At 38.2% G+C, this 25,228-nt stretch overlaps 2 protein-coding genes across 4 annotated transcripts in view; one reads left to right on the top strand and one right to left on the bottom strand.

Moving 5' to 3' along the window:
• The window catches only part of GC2 (golgin Putative 2), a 41,997-nt gene extending 30,477 nt beyond the window's left edge, over positions 1-11,520 (top strand). Inside the window, exons 9-10 of the mRNA XM_010276405.3 lie at positions 10,689-10,736; positions 10,832-11,520. Of these exons, the coding sequence (XP_010274707.1) occupies positions 10,689-10,736; positions 10,832-11,206 (423 nt within the window). The 3' untranslated portion in view covers positions 11,207-11,520. The remainder of the gene's footprint in view (positions 1-10,688; positions 10,737-10,831) is intronic.
• A 4,514-nt stretch (positions 11,521-16,034) lies between these two features.
• LOC104609951 (uncharacterized) lies at positions 16,035-23,416 on the bottom strand. 3 transcript variants are annotated; one of them, XM_010276402.3, is made up of 10 exons: positions 23,180-23,416; positions 22,996-23,065; positions 22,260-22,327; positions 21,257-21,318; positions 19,175-19,256; positions 18,784-19,017; positions 18,197-18,325; positions 18,043-18,104; positions 17,833-17,952; positions 16,035-16,467 (listed from the first exon to the last, which is right to left on the bottom strand). In XM_010276402.3, exons 1-10 carry the CDS (start codon positions 23,228-23,230, stop codon positions 16,422-16,424), a joined length of 924 nt encoding a protein of 307 aa, XP_010274704.1. In that variant the 5' UTR covers positions 23,231-23,416; the 3' UTR covers positions 16,035-16,421. The 3 variants fall into 3 exon arrangements, with proteins under 3 accessions (XP_010274704.1, XP_010274706.1, XP_010274705.1); XM_010276404.3 differs by having other exon boundaries at positions 16,035-16,461; XM_010276403.3 differs by lacking the exon at positions 16,035-16,467 and adding an exon at positions 17,096-17,575.
• Positions 23,417-25,228: the final 1,812 nt, after the last annotated feature.

Genomic DNA, 25,228 nt, shown 5'->3' with positions numbered 1-25,228 from the left:
TATCTCAAATCGCAGGGCGTTTTCTTGACTAAAACCCTTGGTTCGAAATCTGATATATTTCTCTCTTAGGTTTCTCCTCCTTTCTTCTTGATTAAGAAACCTCCTAATTAGGAGTTATCCCAATCCAAATCTGTATTTGGATAGGGGATTATCTTAATCCTATCTTCAGATTAAGTTAGCTTACTCCTGATCTTATCAGGAGGTTACCAGATTCAAATCTGTTTTGAATTTGGTCTCCTAGAGTGGATAAGGTTAAAGGCCCTATCCCTTTACTAACATTAATCTCAAATTCGCCCCATAGATGGGTGATCATATCAGCCCAGCTCGAAATGGGCTTTTGGCCCATTAAGTGTTCAGTGTTTAACTAGTTTCAAATCTGCTGCCCAGTTGGGCTTCTTTGTATGGCGTGGGACCCAAGCATTGATCTACACACCAGCCACATGGGTTCGGCCCAGCCTTTGATACAAGGCCCAGCCGAATTCACTGAAAAACTCAGTGAACCCCTAAGCCCATCACATGGACCCTATGGGCCCAACACTTACATTAAGTGGTCCCTGGGCCAAGCCATCTTATAAAAACCCAGGGACTGTGGGCAGGTGCAAGATTAGCCCATCAGGTATTATCCTAAATGGTCTTACACTTAACCTCTCAGCCCTTAATGATCAAGCACTGCCCGACAAGAGAGGACCTCTCCCTCGGCTGCAAGGAATAGTGCCGCACTCTCCACTCACATGGATCCCGGGAAATAAAACCATTTGCAAACATTTTGAAATTGTACATATATACATATATATATATATATAAATATATTAATTTTGCAAAACAAAATTCCAACGATTGAAATCAACTGCCGACAGTTTGGTTTCCATCAGAGAGAGTGCATTCTCGATCATTACCTTTGTCCGACAAAGGGGCTGATCCTGTCACTATGATCACCCACTCAGATGAATTCTCAGACTGTCCCAACATACCTAGGTTTTGATCCCCATCTAAGGATCTCACTGATTGGCATATCAAAGACAGCTCAATCCGACACCTAGTGAAGTGTCATAATCGAGTCTAGGGGTCAGGTATAACTTTCCAGTTTTGCCCATCTATCTCCAAGGTCCAGGGCAATACTGGAAATCTGGTCCGGTTCAAGGATTCGAGTAATCCCATACTGCATGTGCCTTGGGTCTTACCCTGGTGGCCGAGACAGGCCATCCCAACACTTGGTGGCACACCAGTATCAGCCTTGGCAGGATAAATCTCCCCAGACTTATCCAATGGCTGTAAACATTTAAAACTAACACGAGTCTCTATAAGTGTCCAGTTTTAGGGTCTTACACAGAATTAAACCAAACAACATGAATCAAACATGCAATTTATTTATTTCCACTAAATAACAAAAGTACATCAAATCGGATTGAAGCTAAGGGCATACAAAACTGTCTAACAGCTCCCACTTGCACTTAGGTCCAATCTGGTACAAGCCGGAGTCCCATACTTTCCACGTGTTTCTCAAACACCTTCTGTGTCAGTGGCTTAGTCAATGGGTCTGCCACATTATCCGCTGATGCCACCTTCTGAATTAGGACGTCCCCTCTACCAACGATCTCCTGCAGTACATGGTACTTCCTCTCGATGTGCTTTGACCTCGAGTGGGCCCGTGGCTCTTTAGCCTAGGCGATCGCTCCATTGTTGTCACAACAATGGGATGGGTGATGTGCTGGACGGTATCACTCCCAATTCGTGTATGGATTTCTTCATCCACACGGCTTCCTTGGCAGCTTCACTTGCGGCAATGTACTCGGCCTCGGTTGTGGAATCTGCAGTGGACTTTTGTTTGCTGCTTTTTCAGCAAACAACACACGATCCTATCGTGAAAACATACCCAGATGTAGACTTTCTATCATCTGGATCCGACTGGAAATCGGCATCGGTATACCCTAGAACTTGCAGTGAACTACCATCGAATACCAGACAAAACTCTTTTGTCCTTCGAAGGTATTTGAGTATGTTCTTCACAGCAGTCCAATGCTCCTGCCCTAGGTTGGCCCGGAATCTGCTTACCACACTCACCGCCTGAGCAATGTCCGGGCAAGTGCACAACATGGCATACATGATGCTCCCTACGACTGAGGCATAGGGAACGTCTCTCATGCCTTCAATCTCCTCAGAAGTCTTGGGAGACATCTTCTTGGAGAGAGCGACTCCGTGCCTGAAAGGAACGTTTCCTTTCTTGGAGTTCTCCATGTTATATCTTTTGACAATTTTGTCAATATAAGCAGCCTGGGATAATCCAATTATCCGCTTCGATCTATCTCTATAGAGTCGAAGACCCAATATATATGAAGCTTCTCCAAGATCTTTCATGGAGAACTGCTGTGACAGCCATACTTTGACCGAAGTCAACATTCCTACATCATTCCCAATGAGTAGGATATCGTCCACATACAATACCAAAAAAGTGATCTTATCCCCACTAGACTTCCTGTAAACACAGGGCTCATCCGGATTCTGCTCAAAGTCAAACATTTTGACGGCTGAATCAAAACGGATGTTCCAACTCCTAGAAGCATGCTTAAGTCCATATATGGATCTATTGAGTTTACATACCATGTGTTCTTGACCAGCAGCAATGAAGCCTTGCGGCTGCTGCATGTAGATATCTTCATTAAGATCTCTATTCAGGAATGTGGTTTTGACATCCATCTGCCAAATCTCGTAGTCATAGTACGCTACTACAGCTAGCAGGATCCTAATGGATTTAAGCATGGCCACGGGCGAAAAGGTTTCCTCATAATCGATGCCTTCTTTCTGAGTATACCCTTTCGCCACCAAATGAGCTTTGTAGGTCTCAATCCTGCCATCGGGGCCCTTCTTCCTCTTGTAGATCCATTTGCAACTAATTGCTTTTACCCCGGAGGGCGGATCTACTAGAGTCCAGACTCCATTGGTCTCCATCGAGTCCATCTCAGCTCTTATGGCCTCCACCCACTTCTGGGAATCTATGTCTAACATAGCTTCCGCATAAGTTACGGGATCTTCCTCACTAGTCAAGGCTTCCACCAGGTAACTATCCTGGTCATAACCATATCGGACTGGTGGTCTGGATACCCGGGTGGACCTTCTAGGTTGGTCACTACCTGGAACTTGTGGGACATCTCCCACTGCTCCTGAGCTCTCCTCATCAAGAACTATTTCCTGACGATGGGTGTCCAGGATGTATTCGGTTTCTAGGAATTGAGCGTTTCGACTGCAGAACACTTTCTGCTCACTTGGGTCATAGAATAGATAACCCACCGAATCTTTTGGGTAGTCTATAAATAGGCAACGACTGGTTTTGGATTCCAACTTGTCCGCACTTGTTCTTTTAACTTGTGCAGGACAACCCCAAATCTTCAAGTGTCTTACACTTGGCTTCCTTCCGGTCCAAAGTTCATATGGAGTTTTCGGAACTGATTTGGTTGGAACCCGATTCAGCATGTAGATAGCAGTCTCTAATGCATATCCTCAAAAGGATGTGGGTAATTCTGAGCGTACGAGAAGTGACTGGACCATGTCCAACAAGGTCCTATTCCTCCTCTCTGAAACACCGTTGAGTTGAGGTGTAGCAGGAGGAGCTAGTTGTGACACTATCCCATTGTCCTTCAAGTAGTCCTTGAATTCGTCAGAGAGATACTCGCCACATCGATCCGATCGAAGGGCCTTAACTTCTCTCCATAACTGTTTCTCGACTTCATGTCTGAACTCTTTGAACTTTTCAAAGGATTCAGACTTATGTCTCTTTAGGTACACGTAACCATATTGTGAAAAATCATCTATAAAGGTGATGAAATACACGTGTTGATTTCGTGTCCTAACACTCAGGGGACCACATACATCAGTATGTATTAGGTCAAGTGTGCCTGCAGATCTTTCAGGCTTACCGTGAAATGGCCGCTTAGTCATCTTGCCTTGTAGGCAAGGTTCACAAGTGGGAAGATTTTCTACAGTTAGAAAATCCAAAGGGCCATCCTTTACCAGTCTTGTGATTCGGTCAACACTGATATGGCCAAGTCGGTAATGCCAGAGGCACGTGGGATTTACTGTATCACGATTCCTTTTCTTGGGATTTTTGACCGACATAGTTTCGGTTAAGTTAGTTTCCAGAGAAAGATGTAGAACATAGAGACCGTTCTCCAGTTCCCCGCATGCGATGAATTTGTTATTCCGTTTAACAGTAATCATATTACTAAAATAAACAATATATCCATCAGCACACAGTTTAGAAACAGAAATTAAATTTCTTCTCAAGTTCTGTACATAAAGACAATCTTTAAGTACAAGTACTCCTCTAAAAACTAATTCTACGGTTCCTATCGCCGCAGCTGCAATAGTTGCAGTCGTTCCCAAGAATAGTGTCACTTCGCCTTCACTCAATCTTCTGCTAACTTTGAACCCCTGCAGTGAGTTACACGCATGAGTTGAAGCCCCGGAGTCAACACACCGGGACACAGAAGTAACTAACATATTAGTTTCTATGACACAAGTTTCGATGTTACCTTTCTTAGATTCCAAGTAGGCAGGACAGTTCCTCTTCCAGTGGCCGGTCTGCTTGCAGAAGTGACAGACATCAAATGTCTTGTTCTTCTTCTGCTTCTTAAGCTTGGCAGTTTTCTTCTGGGGCTTCTTTGCCTTTCTCTTTTTCTTGCCCGATTTGTTAGCTTTAGCAAGCATAACCACAGGCTCATCCTTCTTGAGTAGATCATCGGCCCTCTGCAACATATTGCTGAGTTCCTGGACGCTGACATTCAGCTTATTCATGTTGTAGTTCATTGTGAACGCATTGAAGGAAGAGGGCAAAGAATTTAGGATGGCATCCACTTGCGTGCCAAGATCTAGCCCGAATCCAAGAGTTTCTAGTTCGTTAATGTATCCCATCATCCGAAGACAATGGTCATGAACTTTTTACCCCTTTGACATCTGTGCAGTCATGAACAATTTCAGGACCTTCTGTCGAGTAGAACGGTTCTGCTCTTCATACATTGTCTTTAGACTGTCCAATATGTCATTGGCTAGTTCGATCTGATCGAACTGCTTCTGTATTGAGTTGTCTAATGAGGCAATGACAAAGCAGCGGGCTAGGGAGTTCTTGTCCTCCCAATCTTGGTAATCCCTCCTACGGGCCTCAGAAGCCATATCACCCGGACGCTCCGGGGCAGGATTTTTCACTACCTTATCTAACTTTTCAGAAGTTAGGACCAGCATAAGATTTCTGTACCAGTCGGCATAGTTTGGGCTCTTAAGCTTGTTATCGTCTAGAAGCTTTGCGAATTGACCGTTTGCCATTTTCTGATAAAATAGCAAAGACATTAGTCCACAACCTTAGATTGATTCATGTTACTTACATAGACATGGTTTTTAATCTATGTTCCATTCCCATTTGTTCATCTCTGAGATTTCCTTCCTTTCTTAGCGACGGAGACGACGAAATGTCTCTGGAAATGTGGGAAATCACATGGGGTGCGTGAAGCCAACTGTTTCAACTGCATAACCCCACCACCTTTCTGTGACGGATCATATCCACTCATCAAATGAGCTTCCCTTTGGCCTCTGTCAGACAAGGTTCAGAGCCGTTTTCAGGTAAACCTTTCTGTCCAGTGAGTGCTTACCCATCATATTCAGGTTACGCCAAGGTACCGTGAGAGAGTTCCCATTTTCTGGTGGAGCCCCTCCCACATCGGTCTATGACGCCCCTATCATCATATGAAACACTCTGACAGATCCAACAATAAATGGATAGTCCAATTTTATGGTGCGTTTCCTCATTACTGAAGGACCCATCATTGTGCTAATGACGAAAGGCCTTTAGAGAGTCCATCATATGGATCTCCCTATCGCATGCACTCATATTTGCTGGAGGGAACGAGATTACGCCCTAGTTCTAATTTAGGTCAAACCAGAGTGGCTCCCACTGACTTTCACAAAGTCAGATTTCTGGTGGGCCTTAATCGGCTAGGGGTTCCGTACGCATCCCTTTTCAGGGTTGTGGGGCCCACCAAGCAGGGAGGGGTCATTCAATGACCTTAAGGGACACCATGGCAATGATGTGCATTCAGCCATGGTGTGCGCAAGAGCCACTAACGAGTCTTCATGGGCCAAGTGCTTATGGCCCATGGTCGCAGCACATCAAACATCCAATCATCACATGTAAAGGAGGAATTGATCCAATCAATCAACTGCTGTAAAGCCCATTTTAATAGCCCATTTAAAAACCTAACATTAACAATTAATGTCGACTAGGTGTATGGGCTGAATCGCAGTTAGCAGTTCGGCCTATACAGCTTTTCTCGCAATAGTGGGCTTTTGCAGTTTTAACCCTTTAAAACTGGGCTTTACAGGTGGGCCGAATTAATCCCTGTAATTGAACATCAGATTTGGAACAAGTGTGAGAAAGATGGACTGAAAAACAGTCCCTTTCGAACCCTAGATTCAGTCCAAACAGTTTTTTTTTTTTGGTCCAATCTAGTCCGAAATGGTCCAAAACTGATTTTCAATTCAAGAATTAATTCATGAAAGATCTGAAATTAATAATCTTGATTTTAAACAATCACAAATCAACTATGGATTGTTCGCACCACCTGCAAAACAGAGGTTAATTACTAATGTTGCAGTTTCACAAACTGCAAATCGTAGGAAGCGATTTCTCCATCTGCAAATCTCCAGCGCCGCCATCTTCTTCCTTCTTCTTTAATCAAGAAAATAAATAACAGAAATCCTATTTCTATTAATTAATTACATCCTTGATCAAATCCTATACATTCAGTCTAGAAAATAAAAAAATAAAAATTATTTACAGACCGAATTGAATGAAATAAATGAAAAAGGGTGCGCAGACCATTTGCGCCAAATCTGCACTGCAATCTCCAAGTTCGAACAGTCCATTAAATCAAAAGAAATAAAGAACAATTCTAAATAAATTTTGGATTTAACAAAAAAAATTAATTTCAGATCAATCGCCCTTAACAAGAAACCATTTCTTGAAAAAAAAAAGAAAGCAATCTGCGCAAATCTTGGTAGAACATTTTCTATCCATCTGCGCAGGGTCAGATCTGATTTTCTTTTGGTTCAAGATTCGAACTTGTGGCTCTGATACCACTGAAAGAATGGTAGGATCCATCTAATGGACGCCAAAAGGTTGCGGAATGGGTGAGCGAATTTCAAAATTTTTCCTACCTTCTCCCAACTGGGAATCATATTCCCTGAATTTAGAATACTATATTCAAGGATCTTACTTGAACCATGACCGAACCAGATCTGAACCAAAAAGCAAAATGGAGGAATATACCTGATCCGGAGAAGCAGTATCTCCCAAAGTTGGTGTTCACACCCAAAGAAGAAACCAAGATCCGCTCCTGCTGAAGATGACACAGCTGTGGATGGAACCGAACCAGCAGGGTGCGTCCTACACACTGGATCCTTCGCAAGAATCCTCTGGAAACTCTGAACACTGAATATTTCTTAGTCTTTTTCGCAAGACTAATGTCAAGAACTGATTTCTTGACTCCCTATTGCTGCAAAGATCAAATCTTGCAAGAGGGAATGGCGGCGGTTGGAGGAGAACTCCTGGGACGAAGATGGCTGAACTGTTTCTCTTCTCTCTGGGGTTTAGTATGGGATCTTATCTCAAATCGTAGGGAGTTTTCTTGACTAAAACCCTTGGTTCGAAATCTGATATATTTCTCTCTTAGGTTTCTCCTCCTTTCTTCTTGATTAAGAAACCTCCTAATTAGGAGTTATCCCAATCCAAATCTGTATTTGGATAGGGGATTATCTTAATCCTATCTTCAGATTAAGTTAGCTTACTCCTGATCTTATCAGGAGGTTACCAGATTCAAATCTGTTTTGAATTTGGTCTCCCAGAGTGGATAAGGTTAAAGGCCCTATCCCTTTACTAACATTAATCTCAAATTCGCCCCATAGATGGGTGATCCTATCAGCCCAGCTCGAAATGGGCTTTTGGCCCATTAAGTGTTCAGTGTTTAACTAGTTTCAAATCTGCTGCCCAATTGGGCTTCTTTGTATGGCGTGGGACCCAAGCATTGATCTACACACCAGCCACATGGGTTCGGCCCAGCCTTTAATACAAGGCCCAGCCGAATTCACTGAAAAACTCGAACCCCTGAGCCCATCACATGGACCCTATGGGCCCAACACTTACATTAAGTGGTCCCTGGGCCAAGCCATCTTATAAAAACCCAGGGACTGTGGGCAGGTGCAAGATTAGCCCATCAGGTATTATCCTAAATGGTCTTACACTTAACCTCTCAGCCCTTAATGATCAAGCACTGCCCGACAAGAGAAGACCTCTCCCTCGGCTGCAAGGAACAGTGTCGCACTCTCCACTCACATGGATCCCAGGAATTAAAACCATTTGCAAACATTTTGAAACCGTACATATATATATATATATAAATATATTAATTTTGCAAAACAAAATTCCAACGATTGAAATCAACTGCCGGCAGTTTGGTTTCCATCAGAGAGAGTGCATTCCCGATCATTACCTTTGTCCGACAAAGGGGCTGATCCTGTCACTATGATCACCCACTCAGATGAATTCTCAGACTGTCCCAACATACCTAGGTTTTGATCTCCATCTAAGGATCTCACTGATTGGCATATCAAAGACAGCCCGATCCGACACTTAGTGAAGTGTCATAATCAAGTCTAGGGGTCAGGTGTAACTTTCCAGTTTTGCCCATCTATCTCCAAGGTCCAGGGCAATACTGGAAATCTGGTCCGGTTCAAGGATTCGAGTAATCCCATACTGCATGTGCCTTGGGTCTTACCCTGGTGGCCGAGACAGGCCATCCCAACACTTGGTGGCACACCAGTATCAGCCTTGGCAGGATAAATCTCCCCAGACTTATCCAAGCTGTGAACATTTAAAACTAACACGAGTCTCTATAAGTGTCCAGTTTTAGGGTCTTACACAGAATTAAACCAAACATGCAATTTATTTATTTCCACTAAATAACAAAAGTACATCAAATCGGATTGAAGCTAAGGGCATACAAAACTGTCTAACAGGAACCTCCTTTTCAGCTTCATCTCTCACTTTCTCACTTTCTTTCCACATTCACTTAAAATTTCTAGTATTTGTGCATTTTCCATGGCCTTGATTTTTTTAGTAATAGTTACGCAGCCCTATACCAGTTCTTGTTATCGTATCTACATGTTTTTTGGGTCAACAGTGTTTTAAGAGTACGAAGTGCAACTAAAGTACAAGGGATTCCTAGAGCCTGAGGCATGGGGCATATGCTGAACAAAGCAAAGCACTACTTTTGAAGAAAAGTAAAAGAAAATGTTGACATACAGACATGTACAATTCTAAATTTGAAAGAAGAAAATAAATTCAAAAGGTTTATTCAGTCATTTGGTCAGAGCATGGAGTATTAACATGAAGGTTGTAGTCTCCCACGTTTCTTTTTTTTTTTTTCTCTTTTTTGTATTATAGCCTCCTAAGTTCAAGTCCACAGACTTAAGTCAGCTATTCGATCCTTCCTTTTTTGTATGGCCTACAAAAAAAGGAAAAAATGATGTGGAGATGTATTAGAGCTGCCGCCTTATGGACAATCTGGGAAGAAAGGAATGCAAGGCTGTTCAAGGAAAAGGAAAGAAGCATTCAGGCAGTTGAGGATTGTATCTTGACTAGGGTCATTCACTGGTTGAAAACAATGGACTTCTTTCATACTTTTTCCTTTGATGATTATTTGGAGAAACTAGATAGCGGTGGCTAACAGCCATACAAGGAAGGACAGGGAATCTGCAGTGTGGATCCCTCCGCCTGAAGGATGGGTAAAGCTGAACTTTGATGGCAGCAGCCCTGGAAACCCAGGCCCATTGGGGATAGGAGGGGTGCTGAGAGATACGGAGAGAAGCATCTTAGCCTTGTTTTCAGGCCCCGTGGGAATAGGAGACTAATAGAGCTGAAATTTTAGCGGCGGTACAAGGTATTCAGATTGCAGAACAACTAGGAGTTCAGCGATTGGTAGTTGAAGGAGACTGTAAGAATGTTGTGGGATGGTTGACAGACCCAGTTTCAGCTATATGTGGCGACACAGAGATTTATTGAGGAAAGTCAACTGGCTCACAAGAAACATGACTGTTACCTCTCTTTGGGTGGGAAGATCAGCAAATACCTTGGCGGATAGGTTAGCTAAGCAGGGGGCTTCAAGGGAACATTTATTTTGGGCTGCTCTGTAATTTTACTTCAGGATATTTCTGTTTTAATTTGATGTAATACTTTATTAGAAGAGGTAACAGCTCGTGCCTCTTTTTGGGTTTCCTGTATTGCCTTGTTATTTCTGGATTAATAAATTATTTTCATTCATCAAAAAAAGGTTAAACTGTTAGACTTTAAAACATCATAACTATGACCTATGGTATAGTAAATTACTATTCAAAAAACTAGCAACATGATGAATCTCACCTGTGAGCCCAAGTGCACCTTTTAAAAAACCGGATTAACATGGTTATGAAAATGAGCATGTGCCTCAATCAAAATTTGCAACCTTTTGATAAGTAATCTCAGAGATCGTCATTCTTCTTTTAATACTTGTACGGACTTTTTTCCTAAGTCTGGACTTTCTGCATCTGTGGGTTTAAGTACCAAGATACCTGGAATAATAAGCTGATTTGAATTTTGGTTGTTCAATCAGGTAGAGGCTCTCTCATCTGAGAAAGCGACATTGTTGTTCAGGATCGAGGTATCACATTTTTCAAAAAGTTAATAGTACACATATATTGTAACTAGAGAGGTTCTACATCAAGGATATACTGATGATTTATCATCATAATGCAGACAATTTCAAGATTGCTTGATGAAAACAAGTCGACATTGCAGTTGACTGATTTAGCCGGCCCCTCAGCCAATAACGACTTAGAAGCAGGGACTTGGGAACTCTCTAATTCAAAGCTGAAGCCCCTGCTTAAGGATAGAATCCGATCTGGAGGAGAGAAATTTGGGTCATTGCTTTGGCAGTTGGATGCTGTCTTTTCTGCAGGTGCTGCATTCTTAAGGAGGAACTCAATTGCAAAAGTGTGGTCATTGGTTTACCTTTTATGCCTTCATTTCTGGGTTGTGTATATTCTCATGTCACATTCTCAACCATCAGAGGACGCCACATCTGGTGCCGTTATCTCCTTGGGGAGCATCAATAAGACGGCAGGAATCTGATATATCAATTAATTACTAATTTGCTATGTTATTCATTTCTTCTGCATCAGTTCCTATTAGGTGAACTTGTGCTGATTATTCCTTTGCTAAAGAGCATTAAAAATGTGAAAAGAAAAAGAATCAAGAACAGACAGGCTCTGTACGTATTAGTGCTATGTTTTTGGGTGGTCCCTTTGACCATCATTTTTTCAGAGATAAATTGAAATTTCATAGAAAATAAAGTTCGCCCAGGGGCGGGTTGGTGTGAAATTACTTCTGTATATATAAAGACATTTGTGGCCATAATTTATCTATTTTTTGGTTCAAACTTTCAATTTCAACTAAAACTGAATCACTGTATTATTTATATTAACTTGAGAATAATGCACAAGTGAAAAACAAATGCGTGGAAAGAAGCGAAGACTGAGTGAGCTCTCCAAAGAAGATAGTCGTCGTTTGTGAGCTTCAGTGGCAATAAATAAGGTTTTGCTGGGATTTACAAAATGATAAGATGCAAAGATAAGATACAAGAACCAAGATAGACCGGAACTGTTTAGTCATGTGTTATCAGATCCAACTAATAGAGAATTGCAGTATGGACAGCAGAGCGTATCAAAACCCTCTGGTCATGTCTTAGAAGAAGAAAGTAAACATCTTAACCATGGTTTTTAAAACCGACCTGGAGACCGAACCGGTCAGAGGTCCGGTTACCAGGTTGAAGGGTCCGACTGTTCGAACCGAATGGTCGGCCATTCTGACAAAAAAATAAAAAATTAAAAAAAAAATGAAAACTGGTCAAAATTGTTCAAACGGTTTGAACGGTTAACTGTCCGGGTCAGCGGTTTGTTGACCAAAATCAATGGTTTTTATGGAAAATTCGGTTTTGGAGAAAATCGGAACCAGTCACCTGACCGCTCCCAGTTTTTCTGGTCTGATCGTCTGGTCCGGTCTGGTTTTGAAAACCATGATCTTAACTTGATCAAGGCAAATTGGTTTACACTTGCCGTGCTACTTGCAAATTTGGACTCTTAATGGGTCACCCTTAATCATAACAGTGAAATTTGAAAAGTAGGTCTTTGCCATGTTAAGAAAGGTAGCTAGAATACAAGGCCAAACCAGTTATATTTCTTGGGGTCCACAGAAAGGTTTACTTAGTTGCAATCAAGCCCAACCAGCGGAAGATCCTCGCCCGTCAAGCTCTAGGTATGTTCGTCGGTCCATGTCCAACTTTAGCCATGACTCATGCTTCACTACACTCTCAAATGAATGCTAATACATTGCTAATCAATTTACTCCATCTTTTTGATTTTAGAATTGAACCATCCGTCAGCTTTTGGCATATGAGCATATCATATATTGTTCCATGCGGAATATGTAACTATGGTCATTGTCTTAGGCCATGTTTGGGAGTGCTTATTGATGTGGGCGCACATGGCAAGGCCCAGAATCGCATCACGTGGCATCGGTCGGATGAGATCCTGGCCGTTCACCTCTAACTGCCTCCAACTACTTCATGGCAAGGTCAAGTATAAAAGGAGGTGCCTAGCTCAAGGTAAACGCAAATCCATATTGCTCACTCTTTCTCTCTTGCATTTTTGCTCTCGAGTGACCTCGTTTGAGCCCTCGTCTCAAGCCTGGTCTGACCTCTCCTAATCACTTGACTAACTTGACCATCGAAGTCTCCATCCCTGGGATAACACCCGGAGCCTCTGATGTGTGCCCTCGGCCCCATCCTTGGCAGCAACACTATGTTAAAAATAAATGCTTAAAAACAAGTGCTTATTCGAATAAGCACTTATTTGCATTTGGCATCCAACTTTTTAAGTGCTTATTTTCTTTTAAACAAGCACTTACTTCATATTGGATGTTTGGTAGTCTTTTCTCCAATAAGCACTTGAATAAACATTAATGACTATTTCGTCATTCATTTTCTTTCAAATTTTCAAAGCATATCCTTATGAAAATACTTTTATAAAAGCACTTTTATAAAAGTACTTTTGTGGAAGTACTACTATAAGATCACTTTTATGAAAGAACTTTTACGAAAGTACTTTTGTGAAAGTATTTTTATAAAAATACTTTTACAAAAGCACTTTTATATAAGTACTTTTTTAAAATTAAACTAGGGATAATTTTATAAGTGGTACTTTAAAATTCAACTAGGGATAATTTTGGAAAAAAAATGAATAAGTGCTTATACAAAAAGCTGAAAATTTGAGCTTAAAAAATAAGCCATTGTTTTTAAAATAAGCACTTTGGGCTTATTTCCCAAATACCAATAAGTGCATAGTGGTGTGGTCCCAACCGAAATAAGCACTTGTTTTTAAGCACTCTCAAACATGGCCTTAATGTTAATAATCAGTACTCTCCTAGTCTCCTAGTCCCCCCGGCCCCCCCTTGTCCATGATCAAACATTTAAATCCCAATAAATAACCTTCTTAATTTTACTATTGCCACCCGTCACTCTTTTGAAACATTTAGCAGTTGAAGTGGTTTAGTTCAAGGTTCAAAGTCACGTATCGGCCTGTATTGGCCGATACGTATCATTCTGGGACCCCTCCAATATGCCCCTATAGTGGGTGTTATCGGAGGTCTGACCGGTTCAGGGGGTAGAGGAGACCTAAACCGCCCCCCCTGAATTGGTTGCGAAAAAAAATAAAAAAAAAACAGCTCCAAAATGTGTATCGATTCGCCCGATACGTCCCTATCAATGTATCGAGCATATCGATATTTTGAACCTTGGTTTAGTTTGATTCTTTCTACTTTCTATTATTATCAGACCAAAATATAAAGGTGAACCACATTTTTGCCTCACATATGCAACCATCCGGCGGAACTCACTGCCTTGGATGACACGAGGTATGTGGCATTCGGCTCGACCATATTTTCCTCTTCTGAATCTTAATTCAAAACTGTGTTATAACTTATAACATAACTCAGATCGATACAATGAATGATAATCCTATTTTGAGTAATTTTTTCCTTGTTTTTTTATGTTTTCTTGTTTCAAGAATATCTTCTTCATATTTTCAATCTCATATGCACGTGCCCGGTGCCCCTCAACTGGTATATATATATATATATATATATATATATATATATATATATATATCACCTGTACTTTGGGCCTAATGCCATTTTGGTCCCCGAATTTTAAAATGCAAAAATTCAATACCTGACTTTTAAAAGCGTGTCAATTTAGTATTTGCCATTAACAACCATTAAGTGGCATTTGAAAGGATACAAATACCCTTCAAGTGTCATTTAATTCTCTTTATCAATCATCTAAACGTTGATAAAAAATGAACAGTCCCAAATCCTTACCTGTTCTATTCAAGAAAGTTGGTGTCACGTCTCAATAGACATTTTGGTAACCCCAACTTTCTTGAATAGAAGAGACGAATTTGTATCTTTTCAAATGCCACTTAACAGTTGGTTAACGACAGGTACTAGATTGGCACATTTTGAAGGTTCAGGTACTAAATTGTCGTGTTTTAAAGTTTGGGGACCAAAGTGGCACTAGGCCCAAGTACAAGGTTCTAATCGGGAATTTTCCCAAAAAGAAATTGAGTCAATTGCTCTATCTCTTGGACAGCTGGTCAGTTACTCTTTAGATGATAAGCTTGAGTGTAACAATTAAATTAAAAACTTGGCAAACATGAAAAACAAATGAAACCCTATATTCAAAGTTTTGCAATCAAGGTTCAAAGTACCGATATGATACATGTGATACAGATGTAAGGTGCATCGTATCGGTATCCAAGGGGACTGATATAGGTGGAATGGTCCTATTTAACACCATCTCTTTCCTGCCCATATGTATCTATCGTCTGTATCAGTTGGTATCAACTGATGCTACCGATCATATAGGTCTGTGTTAGTTCACATCGACCTATACAAACCATATTTTATAAATTCAAATTTTAATGTTTATTAATTGTCATTCAACCCATTAAATCCCACTTCTCATTAATGTGCATTTAATAACTTTTTATGCCCCATTATTTGTTGTCCTTCTGGATTTCAAATTTATGAACTTGCATATAACATATATCTTAGAAATTGTAACGAATTTAATCTATTTTTTAAACTAAGATTATATATTTCTATAAAATTACTAATTAATATTTTAGTTTAAAATAAATACAATATTTATTATTTACAGAAATAACAATATTGTTTATAAAATATTAAAAATTTTAAGATTAATTTGACATACAAAAGTAAAAATAATAAAATAGAAAATAATTGTTTTTGTAATTAAAAAACAATAGTTGCATATGATTTGTCTCTTGGATCATCTATATTCTCATGAATATAAAATTTTATAGATTAATTTATATTTATGATATAATTATTAATTAATAATTTATTTTAAATAAATAATAATATATTACTAATGTAGTAATTTATAAAAATCTATATTATATATCTCTTGGACTCTTGATTGATGCATTATCAGTAAAGTTGTATGATATCCACATATATACATTGTAATGTATTATTCATATAAATTATGAAAGTGTGCATTACTTGTGTATTTATACCTTATTCATAGTTATTTCAACCTTAGATTTAGTATATTATTTTTGCATCTGTAATATGTTTTGGAGTTTTCCTGACAAATCCAAGTGTATCCTTATCTTTCCACCATAATCCATGTGTGTCTAAGGACTATAACAATATGTATACGATATGCAATACAGACATTTTGAACCTTGTTTGCAATGCACCATCAATATCTTAAATGAATTAGCTGGACCAAGACAGGGCATGTGATTCTCTCTTAAATGATTTCATTTTTCATGTACCCCAAATAAATATTTTTCTACCCTTTCACAATCAGAAAAAACAAAAACTACTCATTAATTATAAGATTCCATAATCATGCAGAATGTTAAAACCATATAATTACAATGTCAATCCCAACAAAATAACCTTCTGAATGGGAGATCTTCAAGGTTACCTCCCCTCTCATGTACCTACATTCCCACGCAAGTAACTAAACAGTCTAAACAGCCATTCACATTCAAGGTAATTAGAAATTTGAGGCCTATGGACAGACCCAACATTCTTGACACAAGAGGAAACTGAATTTTAAGTAGATAGAATTGATAAACAGGAAACCAGTAGCATCAGAACCAATAGACATCAAAATGAGAAGATTGTAGTATCGAGCAGGATTTTCTACCGGTTCACCAAACCTTCCGTAAAATCCAAAGGGCTTATCAAGTGATTAACCCATCTTCAATCCCTTGTCATCTCTCAGACTTTTTCTACACCTTGCACAGACATCAAGTGCCTTAAGATACTCAAGTCGTTACAATGGATGAAAAACAGAATTTGGCCTACCAATTATAGAAAATGAACTTGCAGCTTATTTCACAATCTTAATATTGTAATACAACATCAGATTCATATAAAAGGAATGCATCTTGCACCCCTACATTGAGTAACCTAGTGCCATGAAACTTGGATACTTTAGTGCATTAGTGAATCCTCAAATGTCACTGACAAGATATCAATATTACACCTGATACAGGCATACGTCTAGATATTTTCTCCTGTGTTTTACCAGCTATAGCTGTTATTCATTTCAAACTTCCCTATTTTGTCAGCAAGAACTGTTGGATATGCTGCTATTGTAAATCTCACTAAAGGAAACTTTTTAAAATAATACAAGTGCCATATCACTTGGCATGACGCAATTATTAAGAAAGATGGCCTAGAAAAAATGTAGAATTGGCATATTAGATAGGACACTTTTATCTGTATTCTTATGACTTTCCGGTATGCGCCCATATCCATATTCTTACATGGGAATTCAGGTATGATGCTTGTCCCAGTTTCCCACAAAAAAAAGGAATATACCCTTGCAGACTACAAATTTTTAAATGAAGTACATGTCTATAGACAGAAAGGATGTCACCAGCAGGATTGTACTAAATAACAAATACAAGTACAGCTGTATACAATTATAAAAAAAATTACTATGGTATAGGTTGAAAATGTGATTACAAAAGCAAAAATTTTCATAGAAAGAACATAAAAATACAAACCAGAATACCCAAAAATACACAATTTAATAGTCAGGCGGAGATGCAAAGCAAACCAGTACCTTAGCTACTAAAACACTTAGAATAACATTAGACAACTGATTTATACAATGAACAAAATAACAGCATGATACAACCAATGCTCTCCCAAAATGCCAAGTGGAAAGAATGATAGTTCCAATATCTTCGCTCCAGAGAGATATGCAGGGCATGAAAACACGAATGACCAAGGTCTTTCTCCTGTGGTAAATGGTGTGACTTATGAAAGTCAACTTTGCAATTTTCCTTGGCATTGGACATGGAACTATTTTCTGAGTAGGTTTCCCTTGTAGCTCTGAAAGAATAAGGAAATTTTTTTTGGGATGGATTCAATATATCAAAATAAAATATTTTTTGCTATTTGATTTATGAATTATGATTCAAAATACAGAAGAGAGTTAGATAGTCAGACCATATTCCACGAAAATACATCAAATGGAAATGTGGAAAAGTGGATTATACATGACAATGATTTAGACCTGAATGTGGTGTTGCAGTGCAAGTTCGTGCCCAGGATACATAAGAAATGTTTGCCATGAATAGTAGCCTTACCAGTTGGATCTTTCTTCTTGAGGAAGATTTCGACTGTAGAGAGGAAACTCAAAAAGAAAAGTGCCTTTGAACCATGCAGGCAAAGACCCGTAAACAGCCGGGGGCAAAGGAATAAGGGGGCTGTGACACAAAATATTAGCATCAGCTACCTAGTTTTCCAAGTTCCAGCCACATATAAATCACAATAAAATAGGATAAGTCAAGATTGACCTAGTTGTTTTTTTATACATCCTGTATTCAGCCAAATTGCCATATTTCTTATCTGCTGATTCCTGATTCCATACATGTTTTACAATCATGTTATAATTTCGTCAGCTGGCTGTCAAAATATGTAATAGAATTGAAGGCAACAAAAAACACAAACCTCGAGCAATGGTATGCCACTGACAAAAAAAAGCAACAGAGTAAGAAAGATTGGCCCCAGAATGACAAGCCATTCTGCCCCTTCCAATACAGGTGTGGAAGCCACAAAGATTCCCCACCAAAGAAAAATCTGTTCATTATTAATACAAACAAATTTTAAAACCATACGATTCACATAAAATGTAAAAACAGTTAATACCATAAGAATATCTGTATATCATTCATCTAAATGGTTGATATGCTAATATCACATAAAGAATAAGTCAACCTATTAGAATCCTTCAAAAATCAAAATCAACTTTTTAACAATCTCACATGATTTGGTAACAAATGGAAAATGACCAATTCAACTACTGCTGAGAATTTAAGAATAATTTCCGTGGGCTACCATACCAATTTCCATGAGTGAAAAAGGGAACCTGAACGACAACTATCTAAATAAAGGTTCTCAATGAAAAAAAATGTAGACCTGAATAATATTAGTGGGTTAGTGTGTTTTTTCTGTACAAGTCCTGCAACTCATTCCATCTTCAGTTAATACTTAATAGAGGATTGAGGACAGCATCAGACCACGGTTAAGAAAATTACCTCACCAAAGTAGTTTGGATGGCGAGAGAATCTCCAGAGCCCAATGTTGCACCACTTCCCTCTGTTGTTAGGAGAGTTCTTGAATGACAGTTTTTGCTGATCTGATGTGGCTTCAGCAGTAAAGCCCACAGACCATATAATCCACCCAATAATATCTTCAGCCTGAAGTGATGGATCCCTGTCACTTGCATTAACAACTGTTACTGGTAGACTCACAGTCCATACCCAAACAGCCTGCCATAAATGAATATTATGTTAAGGACAAACTTTAATCCAGTCTTATGGAACATTATAAATCAGGAAATAAGCTTTTAAAAACTAGATATCCATATAAACCTCAAAGGTTAGCTAGATATTTCTGTAATTAAATCAGATACAAACTAGGAAAAACCTGAAATATCCAGAAAACTGCCAATTTGCCCAAATTGGAACGCATTTCATCAAAACGTTGATCTTCTCCCCACTGCAAAATCCTGTTTTGAACAAGAATATATAGGAAATGTCAATGCAGTGTTTTTTTTTCTCAATATGAGAATGCTCATTTGTGAGCTGAGCCAAGGACCTTAAAAAGGATCAAAGACTAAAGCATTATTGAGATACACATGCGAGGTGGAAAATTTCCAACCATCCTGATATGCATCAATCATAAAGAATGATGTCATAACTAGATGTAAATGTATGCTCATACTCTTGCATGCATATACATACACTTGAAAACTTGCACACAAAGTTTTATCAAATAAACAAGAAAGGAAAATTACATCGAGCCTTGATCATGAGGCTTGCACACAAAGTTTTATCAAATAAACAAGAAAGGAAAATTACATCCAGCTTTGATCATGAGGGGGAGCTATGCCCTAAATATTGTACATAAAGAAATAGTCTATTTCCAGATGCATATGCAATTGGACTGAAACTCTGTCCTTTCTTATAATTTATCTGTCCAAACTTTATAAACAGCAACCCATGGGAGACAAAATGGAAACCATGTAATCAACATTCAAAATCTCTTGGTGTACCAGAGTGGCAGAGCTATGGCTTCATGAAGAACCTATACACCTTCAGTGTCATAGACTTTGAACTTGTCTTGCATTTCTAGTCTCAAGCCTAGCCCTGGATAAAGGAGGTGGGTTGTGTCAGGTTGGCAGTTGGAAATAAAACTTTTGCCAAACTCTTGGACCAAAAAGGTATTGGGTTGTAGTAAGAAATGATTTAAGGACCCATAAATTAACAACAGATATGGTACTGAACCAAACAGAATGACAGAACATGATTCATGTAGCTAACCCTATATATATATATATATACAAGTTTTCATTAAAAAAAGGAAATTATCTGTAAATTTTGGAGGTGAGAAATGATATGCTGATGCATTTATGTTTTTGAGTAGGCTCGAAATTGTAATAGCAATCATGTAACCAATCCAATTGGTTGGGACTTTGGACCAGCGTTTTAAAACCCAACCTGTAGGCTGAACCATTTTGCTTCCAGATTGCAGATCAGACTGTGATACGTCATCCTATATGTGTGTGTATATTATTTTAGGTGTAATTTATGTTTTCATTTCATTTTTTAATATTTTTATAAATAAAAAAGCCAAAATGGGGATTTGAGACAAAAAAAGGCATATTTGTTGGAAAAAATAGTAGGGTTGGAACTTGGAATGCGCACATCTCAAAAAAGTTACCCAAAATAAAAACATCATCCAATCAGACAACCAAGTGCAAAGTTATGGCCTCCAGAAGTTTTGATATGCATGTAGTGTGTAACCCATGACCCAGTGACCAGGTCGAACGGGTCAACAATTCAACTATCCAGGCAGATGGATTTTGACCAAGCCAACGGTTTTTGTCAATTCCCGGGTTTTACAAAAACTGGACCCAGAAAAGGGGTTGGGTGACAGTTCGAACCGTTAGACCATCCAAGTCAATGATGGGTTGAAAACAATAGTTGGGACAGAGCTTGGACGATTACAACACGATGATAGCCATACATGTTAACATATTATGGAAGAGGGCACAATGGATATTTGACAGACGAAAACTAATGCATTTGGAGAACCTATAGAAGCTTATTAAGCAAAAGATATGAGAAAATAAAATATCATTAAAATACAAATAACAACTGTAAGGAAGAAGTAGGTGATTGAAAACTTCCATGAAAAGAAGCATTTAATTAAATCCCTTCATCTGGTTAGGTTAGGTAACTAGCTCCATCTATCATTATTCAGGAAATGATATAAGACTTGTTAATACTTTCATGTGCAATGACCTCAGCTGCTATGCCAATGAGAATGTTTGATCAGTATAATATTTGATGAAAATTGGTATGTTTTACCAGGAAGCAAGACCATTCATATTTAAACAAATAATAGGTGTTTTTTTACAAGTAAATTATATCTCATGTATAATATAGAAATGATTAAAAGGAGTAGAAAGATGTACGTAAATTCAAAGTACTCCCATGTTCATACCTCATTAATAGAAATAGTCCTAGGCGAAGACCCCATATTACCACAAGCAAGGTCAAGACTACCTGAAAAATAGAATTACACACGAGATATATGAAAGAATTGTGCATTAAAAGTAATAACTAAATGTTGGATGAGTGTACCATAATTATGAGTGGATCAGTTTTTAGAACAGTGGAGGAATTTGACTCAAAGTTGGGGTTCAACTACCCCAGATTTTACCAAGTTAGCTAGCATCTTTTCAAATAAATAACAACAAAGGCAGATTAATTTCCCAACTCCCACCTAGAACATAAACAATTTGCAGATTGAGCAAGATTCAGATCTGGTCATTAACTGTGAAAAGATGAGCTTATACCACTAGGCCAGTACAACAAAATATTTTTAGGCCATGGGCATGTGCACACTTGGAAAGTTAAATGGAATTCAACCGCCTGATAGACTTTACTTTTTGGAGTCACTAATCCTTTGACCCCTGCCCAAATAATGAACCTAAATAGTAAGTTCTAACCATGAAATAAAAATATGAGGATTTTCCTTTTCCTTTTCCCTTATTCTGATTGATACAAAGAGACAAGGAAAATGATAACCTCTAAAATAGATTAAAAACATTAATCATGGACAGGGTTTGTAGTTGGTAGGCAATTACAAGATGCACAATCATCACATAATTGATGAGATAGATAGAAACTCAGCATTTAAGTATTTAACTGATCAATAATTTAGACAGAACTCGATAATTCTTCCAAATCTAAAGAAGACAGAATAATGCAGTAGCATTGTCCCTTGCAAAACCCATAAAAGCAAAAAGCTTTAACATAATTAGGACCATTAGAGATGGATATGTAGTGTGTTGTATGATCCATAAATATAGGCTACACAGATGCAAATTAAGGTTCAAGCAGATAGCTTCAGTTCTATTACACCTCGACTACTATCAGCAGAACTAAAGTGACTGGAACAGAAGCTACATAAAAATTGGCACTACCAAAGGAAGAAAATATACCTGCCTAAAATGCCATGATCCTTTCAAAATAAGAGTCAATACAGAAAGTATAATGAAGTTGGTGCTACCTGCAGAAAACACCAGACCCAAAATCAGAAATAAGGAATCAACAGACATTTTAAATGCAAAACTACAAAACCATACCAATGTGGACTATGGAGTATAAGTGCGGATACCCATATTACCATGATTACTTTTCGTTTTGTGATTATTAAACGTAAACAGTTCTATGTTACCTAAACAACTTAAATTCCATTACAGAAATTTTCTAAACATAATGTCTAATAACATTAGAAATCAATTCAGCACTGGTGTTAATTCCATCACAATTATATAAAAAATTGTTCATTTATTAATCTAAGCTCCATTTTATTTTGAATTTTCCATTTGAAGTGGACTTGGACACACAATTGAAACCGACATTCGATGCCAACAGCTAATTTTCTAGTGACTCAACTTATGAACAAGAAAAAGATTGGGAAGTGGGGATAGGATTTTCTTTTCTGCACAATACACGGCTGTTTCTGAATTATGAAAATCATTAAAGTGGTTTCCTCCCACGTACTGAATTATAGCAGCAGATAAGATAAGAGAAATACCCAGCGAATATATCCAATAACCAAGGTTCACGATACAAAGAACAAAAAGGAGAAAGAATAGTTGTCAAGGAAAAAAAAAGTAGGAAATTAAGCAACAAATCAACTGAAAAATAGAAAGAATTGTAAGAATATATTACCAGCAAAGTCTGTGACTTTGTCGAACTTGAGAAGAGCGGTGATTACGAAGAAGAAGAACTGATAACCCACCTACAAAAGCACCCCCCCCCCCAAAAAAAAAAAAAAAAAAGAAAAAGAAAAAGTCATCATTGATGGAGAAGAAGAGCATTGAAGTAACAGAAAGAAAGAGAAGACGTGTATTACAGTGACAAGCGCTGTGAGTGCTAAGAAGTGGGAATCGAGAACAGTTCCCATTATCCACTGTTGCTACAAACTAAATTCGAAGTTTCTTTCCTCGCTCGCTTTGTCTCTGGCAGTTTCGATCTCTGATTGTTTTTTCCAGCCTTTCCTTATACTTTCACCGGTCAAGTGCTTCTTTTTCTTAATTTCATGTGGACAGAATTTGAACACCGAAACTCTGGATGAAGCCAAAGGCAGAGTGCTGATTTTTGGTGTAGGCCCTCCTTAGTCAAACCCATAAGTTCGCATCCTGTGAAAACGGAGTTCACATCTGCGTCCGACAACGTCATACAACACATCCCCGCCGTGTAATTTCATCGAGAGATGTTTTCAATACAGGGCGGGGATGTGTTGTGGGACGTTGTGGGGCGCAAATTTGAACTCGTGAACACATAGGTTCACGGATCCACCAGTGCATTTTCATTCTTAAAAAAAATGTATTGGCGGTTATAAACTGTCGGCCTAGGTCTTTGAAAATCGTTGGCATAGATGTTTACCGGTAAATGACCGGCAATTAATACCTGTTGGTATACGTTATTATATTAATCCGCTAATAAACATTTATGGTGGTAATTTGTAAACTTAGGTGGCGATTTATGGCCGTTGGTATAGAATTTCTTTAAAGAATAAAAATGAACAAGATGGGATATGATAATTTTTCATGCTGCAGGTTATTTTAATTTTTATGCTATTTACTAATTTTTCATTCTGAAAAGAATGAAACCCATGACAAGAATTTTTTAACTAGACACTAAAAAAAAATGACAAGAATTCTTTATTTATTCATTATTGCCCATTCTTGACTAGAATGAGCAAACATTAAAAAAAATGAGTCATAGAGCAGTGAACCAAATATGACCTTAATTGTTCATTAAAAACTAGACTAATTATTAAAACTTAGACTAAAGGATCGGTTTGGTTATAAACTCTAGTTTGGTTCGATTTGATTGGAAAAGATGGTCAAACCAAATAATTGGTTAGGTCCTCGATTCTAACCAAACCAACTAATTGCACACCCCTACTTGCAGTGCAATTTCATTTGCACTAATGTAAATAAATGCATGGGAATGAAAATGATAACCATAAAAGTGCAAATTTTAATTTACCCCCATATTGTGGGATCAATGACAAATATTCCTTATACTTTCATTTGTGACAAAGACGGATGACTATTAAGTTAGTTGATAGAAGGCACTAAATTACCAAAATATCTTCATCGTAATTCAAGGAACATGAAATGAAAATTTAAAAATGATGAAAATTGGTAGTCATTCCCCCTATTGTCTATTTCTCATCCGTTTTTTATTTTCTTCCAAGCCTTAACTTGCACAAATATATAAAGAATCATTTGACAAGAACCCTAAGTGGTTCTTTGCCGGAAGTTGTTGCCACTATCTCACCGGCAAAAAGCTGTCTAGTAGGCTGTTGTTGAATATATAAGAACCTCCTGTGGTATCAAAAGAATCATTCGCATCTTTTATGCTATTGCCGGAAAAGAATATACATTTATCATTGGTGTCATAGAAGACTAGTATACATGTATGCCACACCAGCTATTTTAATCATATGAGAACTAATATTTTCATGAATTGTTGAGTTATCAAAGTGTAAGTGAAAAGGCAAAATCATCCAACTAAAATAATAAAAGGGTATTTTTTATATTTAAAAAGCTTTAGTCAAATGATAATATTTTCTGAAGTAAATTAATGGATTGCTAACGGAGGGGTTTTTGTCACAATGCAAAAATTCAAAGGTCTTTGTCGCAAGTGAAAGTACACAGGGTATTCGTCGTCACTAACCCATAATGGGGTCTTTGTAATTTACCCTCTTTTTATTGGTTGATGTTTAATGAATATCTATATAGATTTTAGATATGTTATTCTTTAAATGTTTAAGGGCCTGTTTGGCGTGTTTTTTTAGGAAGATCTTTTTGTAGCTTTTGCATGAAAATCTGAGCAGCCCGAAACATGTTTGGCAGATGCAGGTCTTTCTGTGCGTCTTTCCACCTGAGAA

Source organism: Nelumbo nucifera, chromosome 4 (genome assembly GCF_055504915.1).
Source record: "Nelumbo nucifera cultivar China Antique chromosome 4, China Antique-T2T, whole genome shotgun sequence".
In the NCBI taxonomy this organism is placed as follows: Eukaryota; Viridiplantae; Streptophyta; class Magnoliopsida; order Proteales; family Nelumbonaceae; genus Nelumbo; species Nelumbo nucifera.
This window is presented reverse-complemented; position numbering and strand designations above follow the sequence as displayed.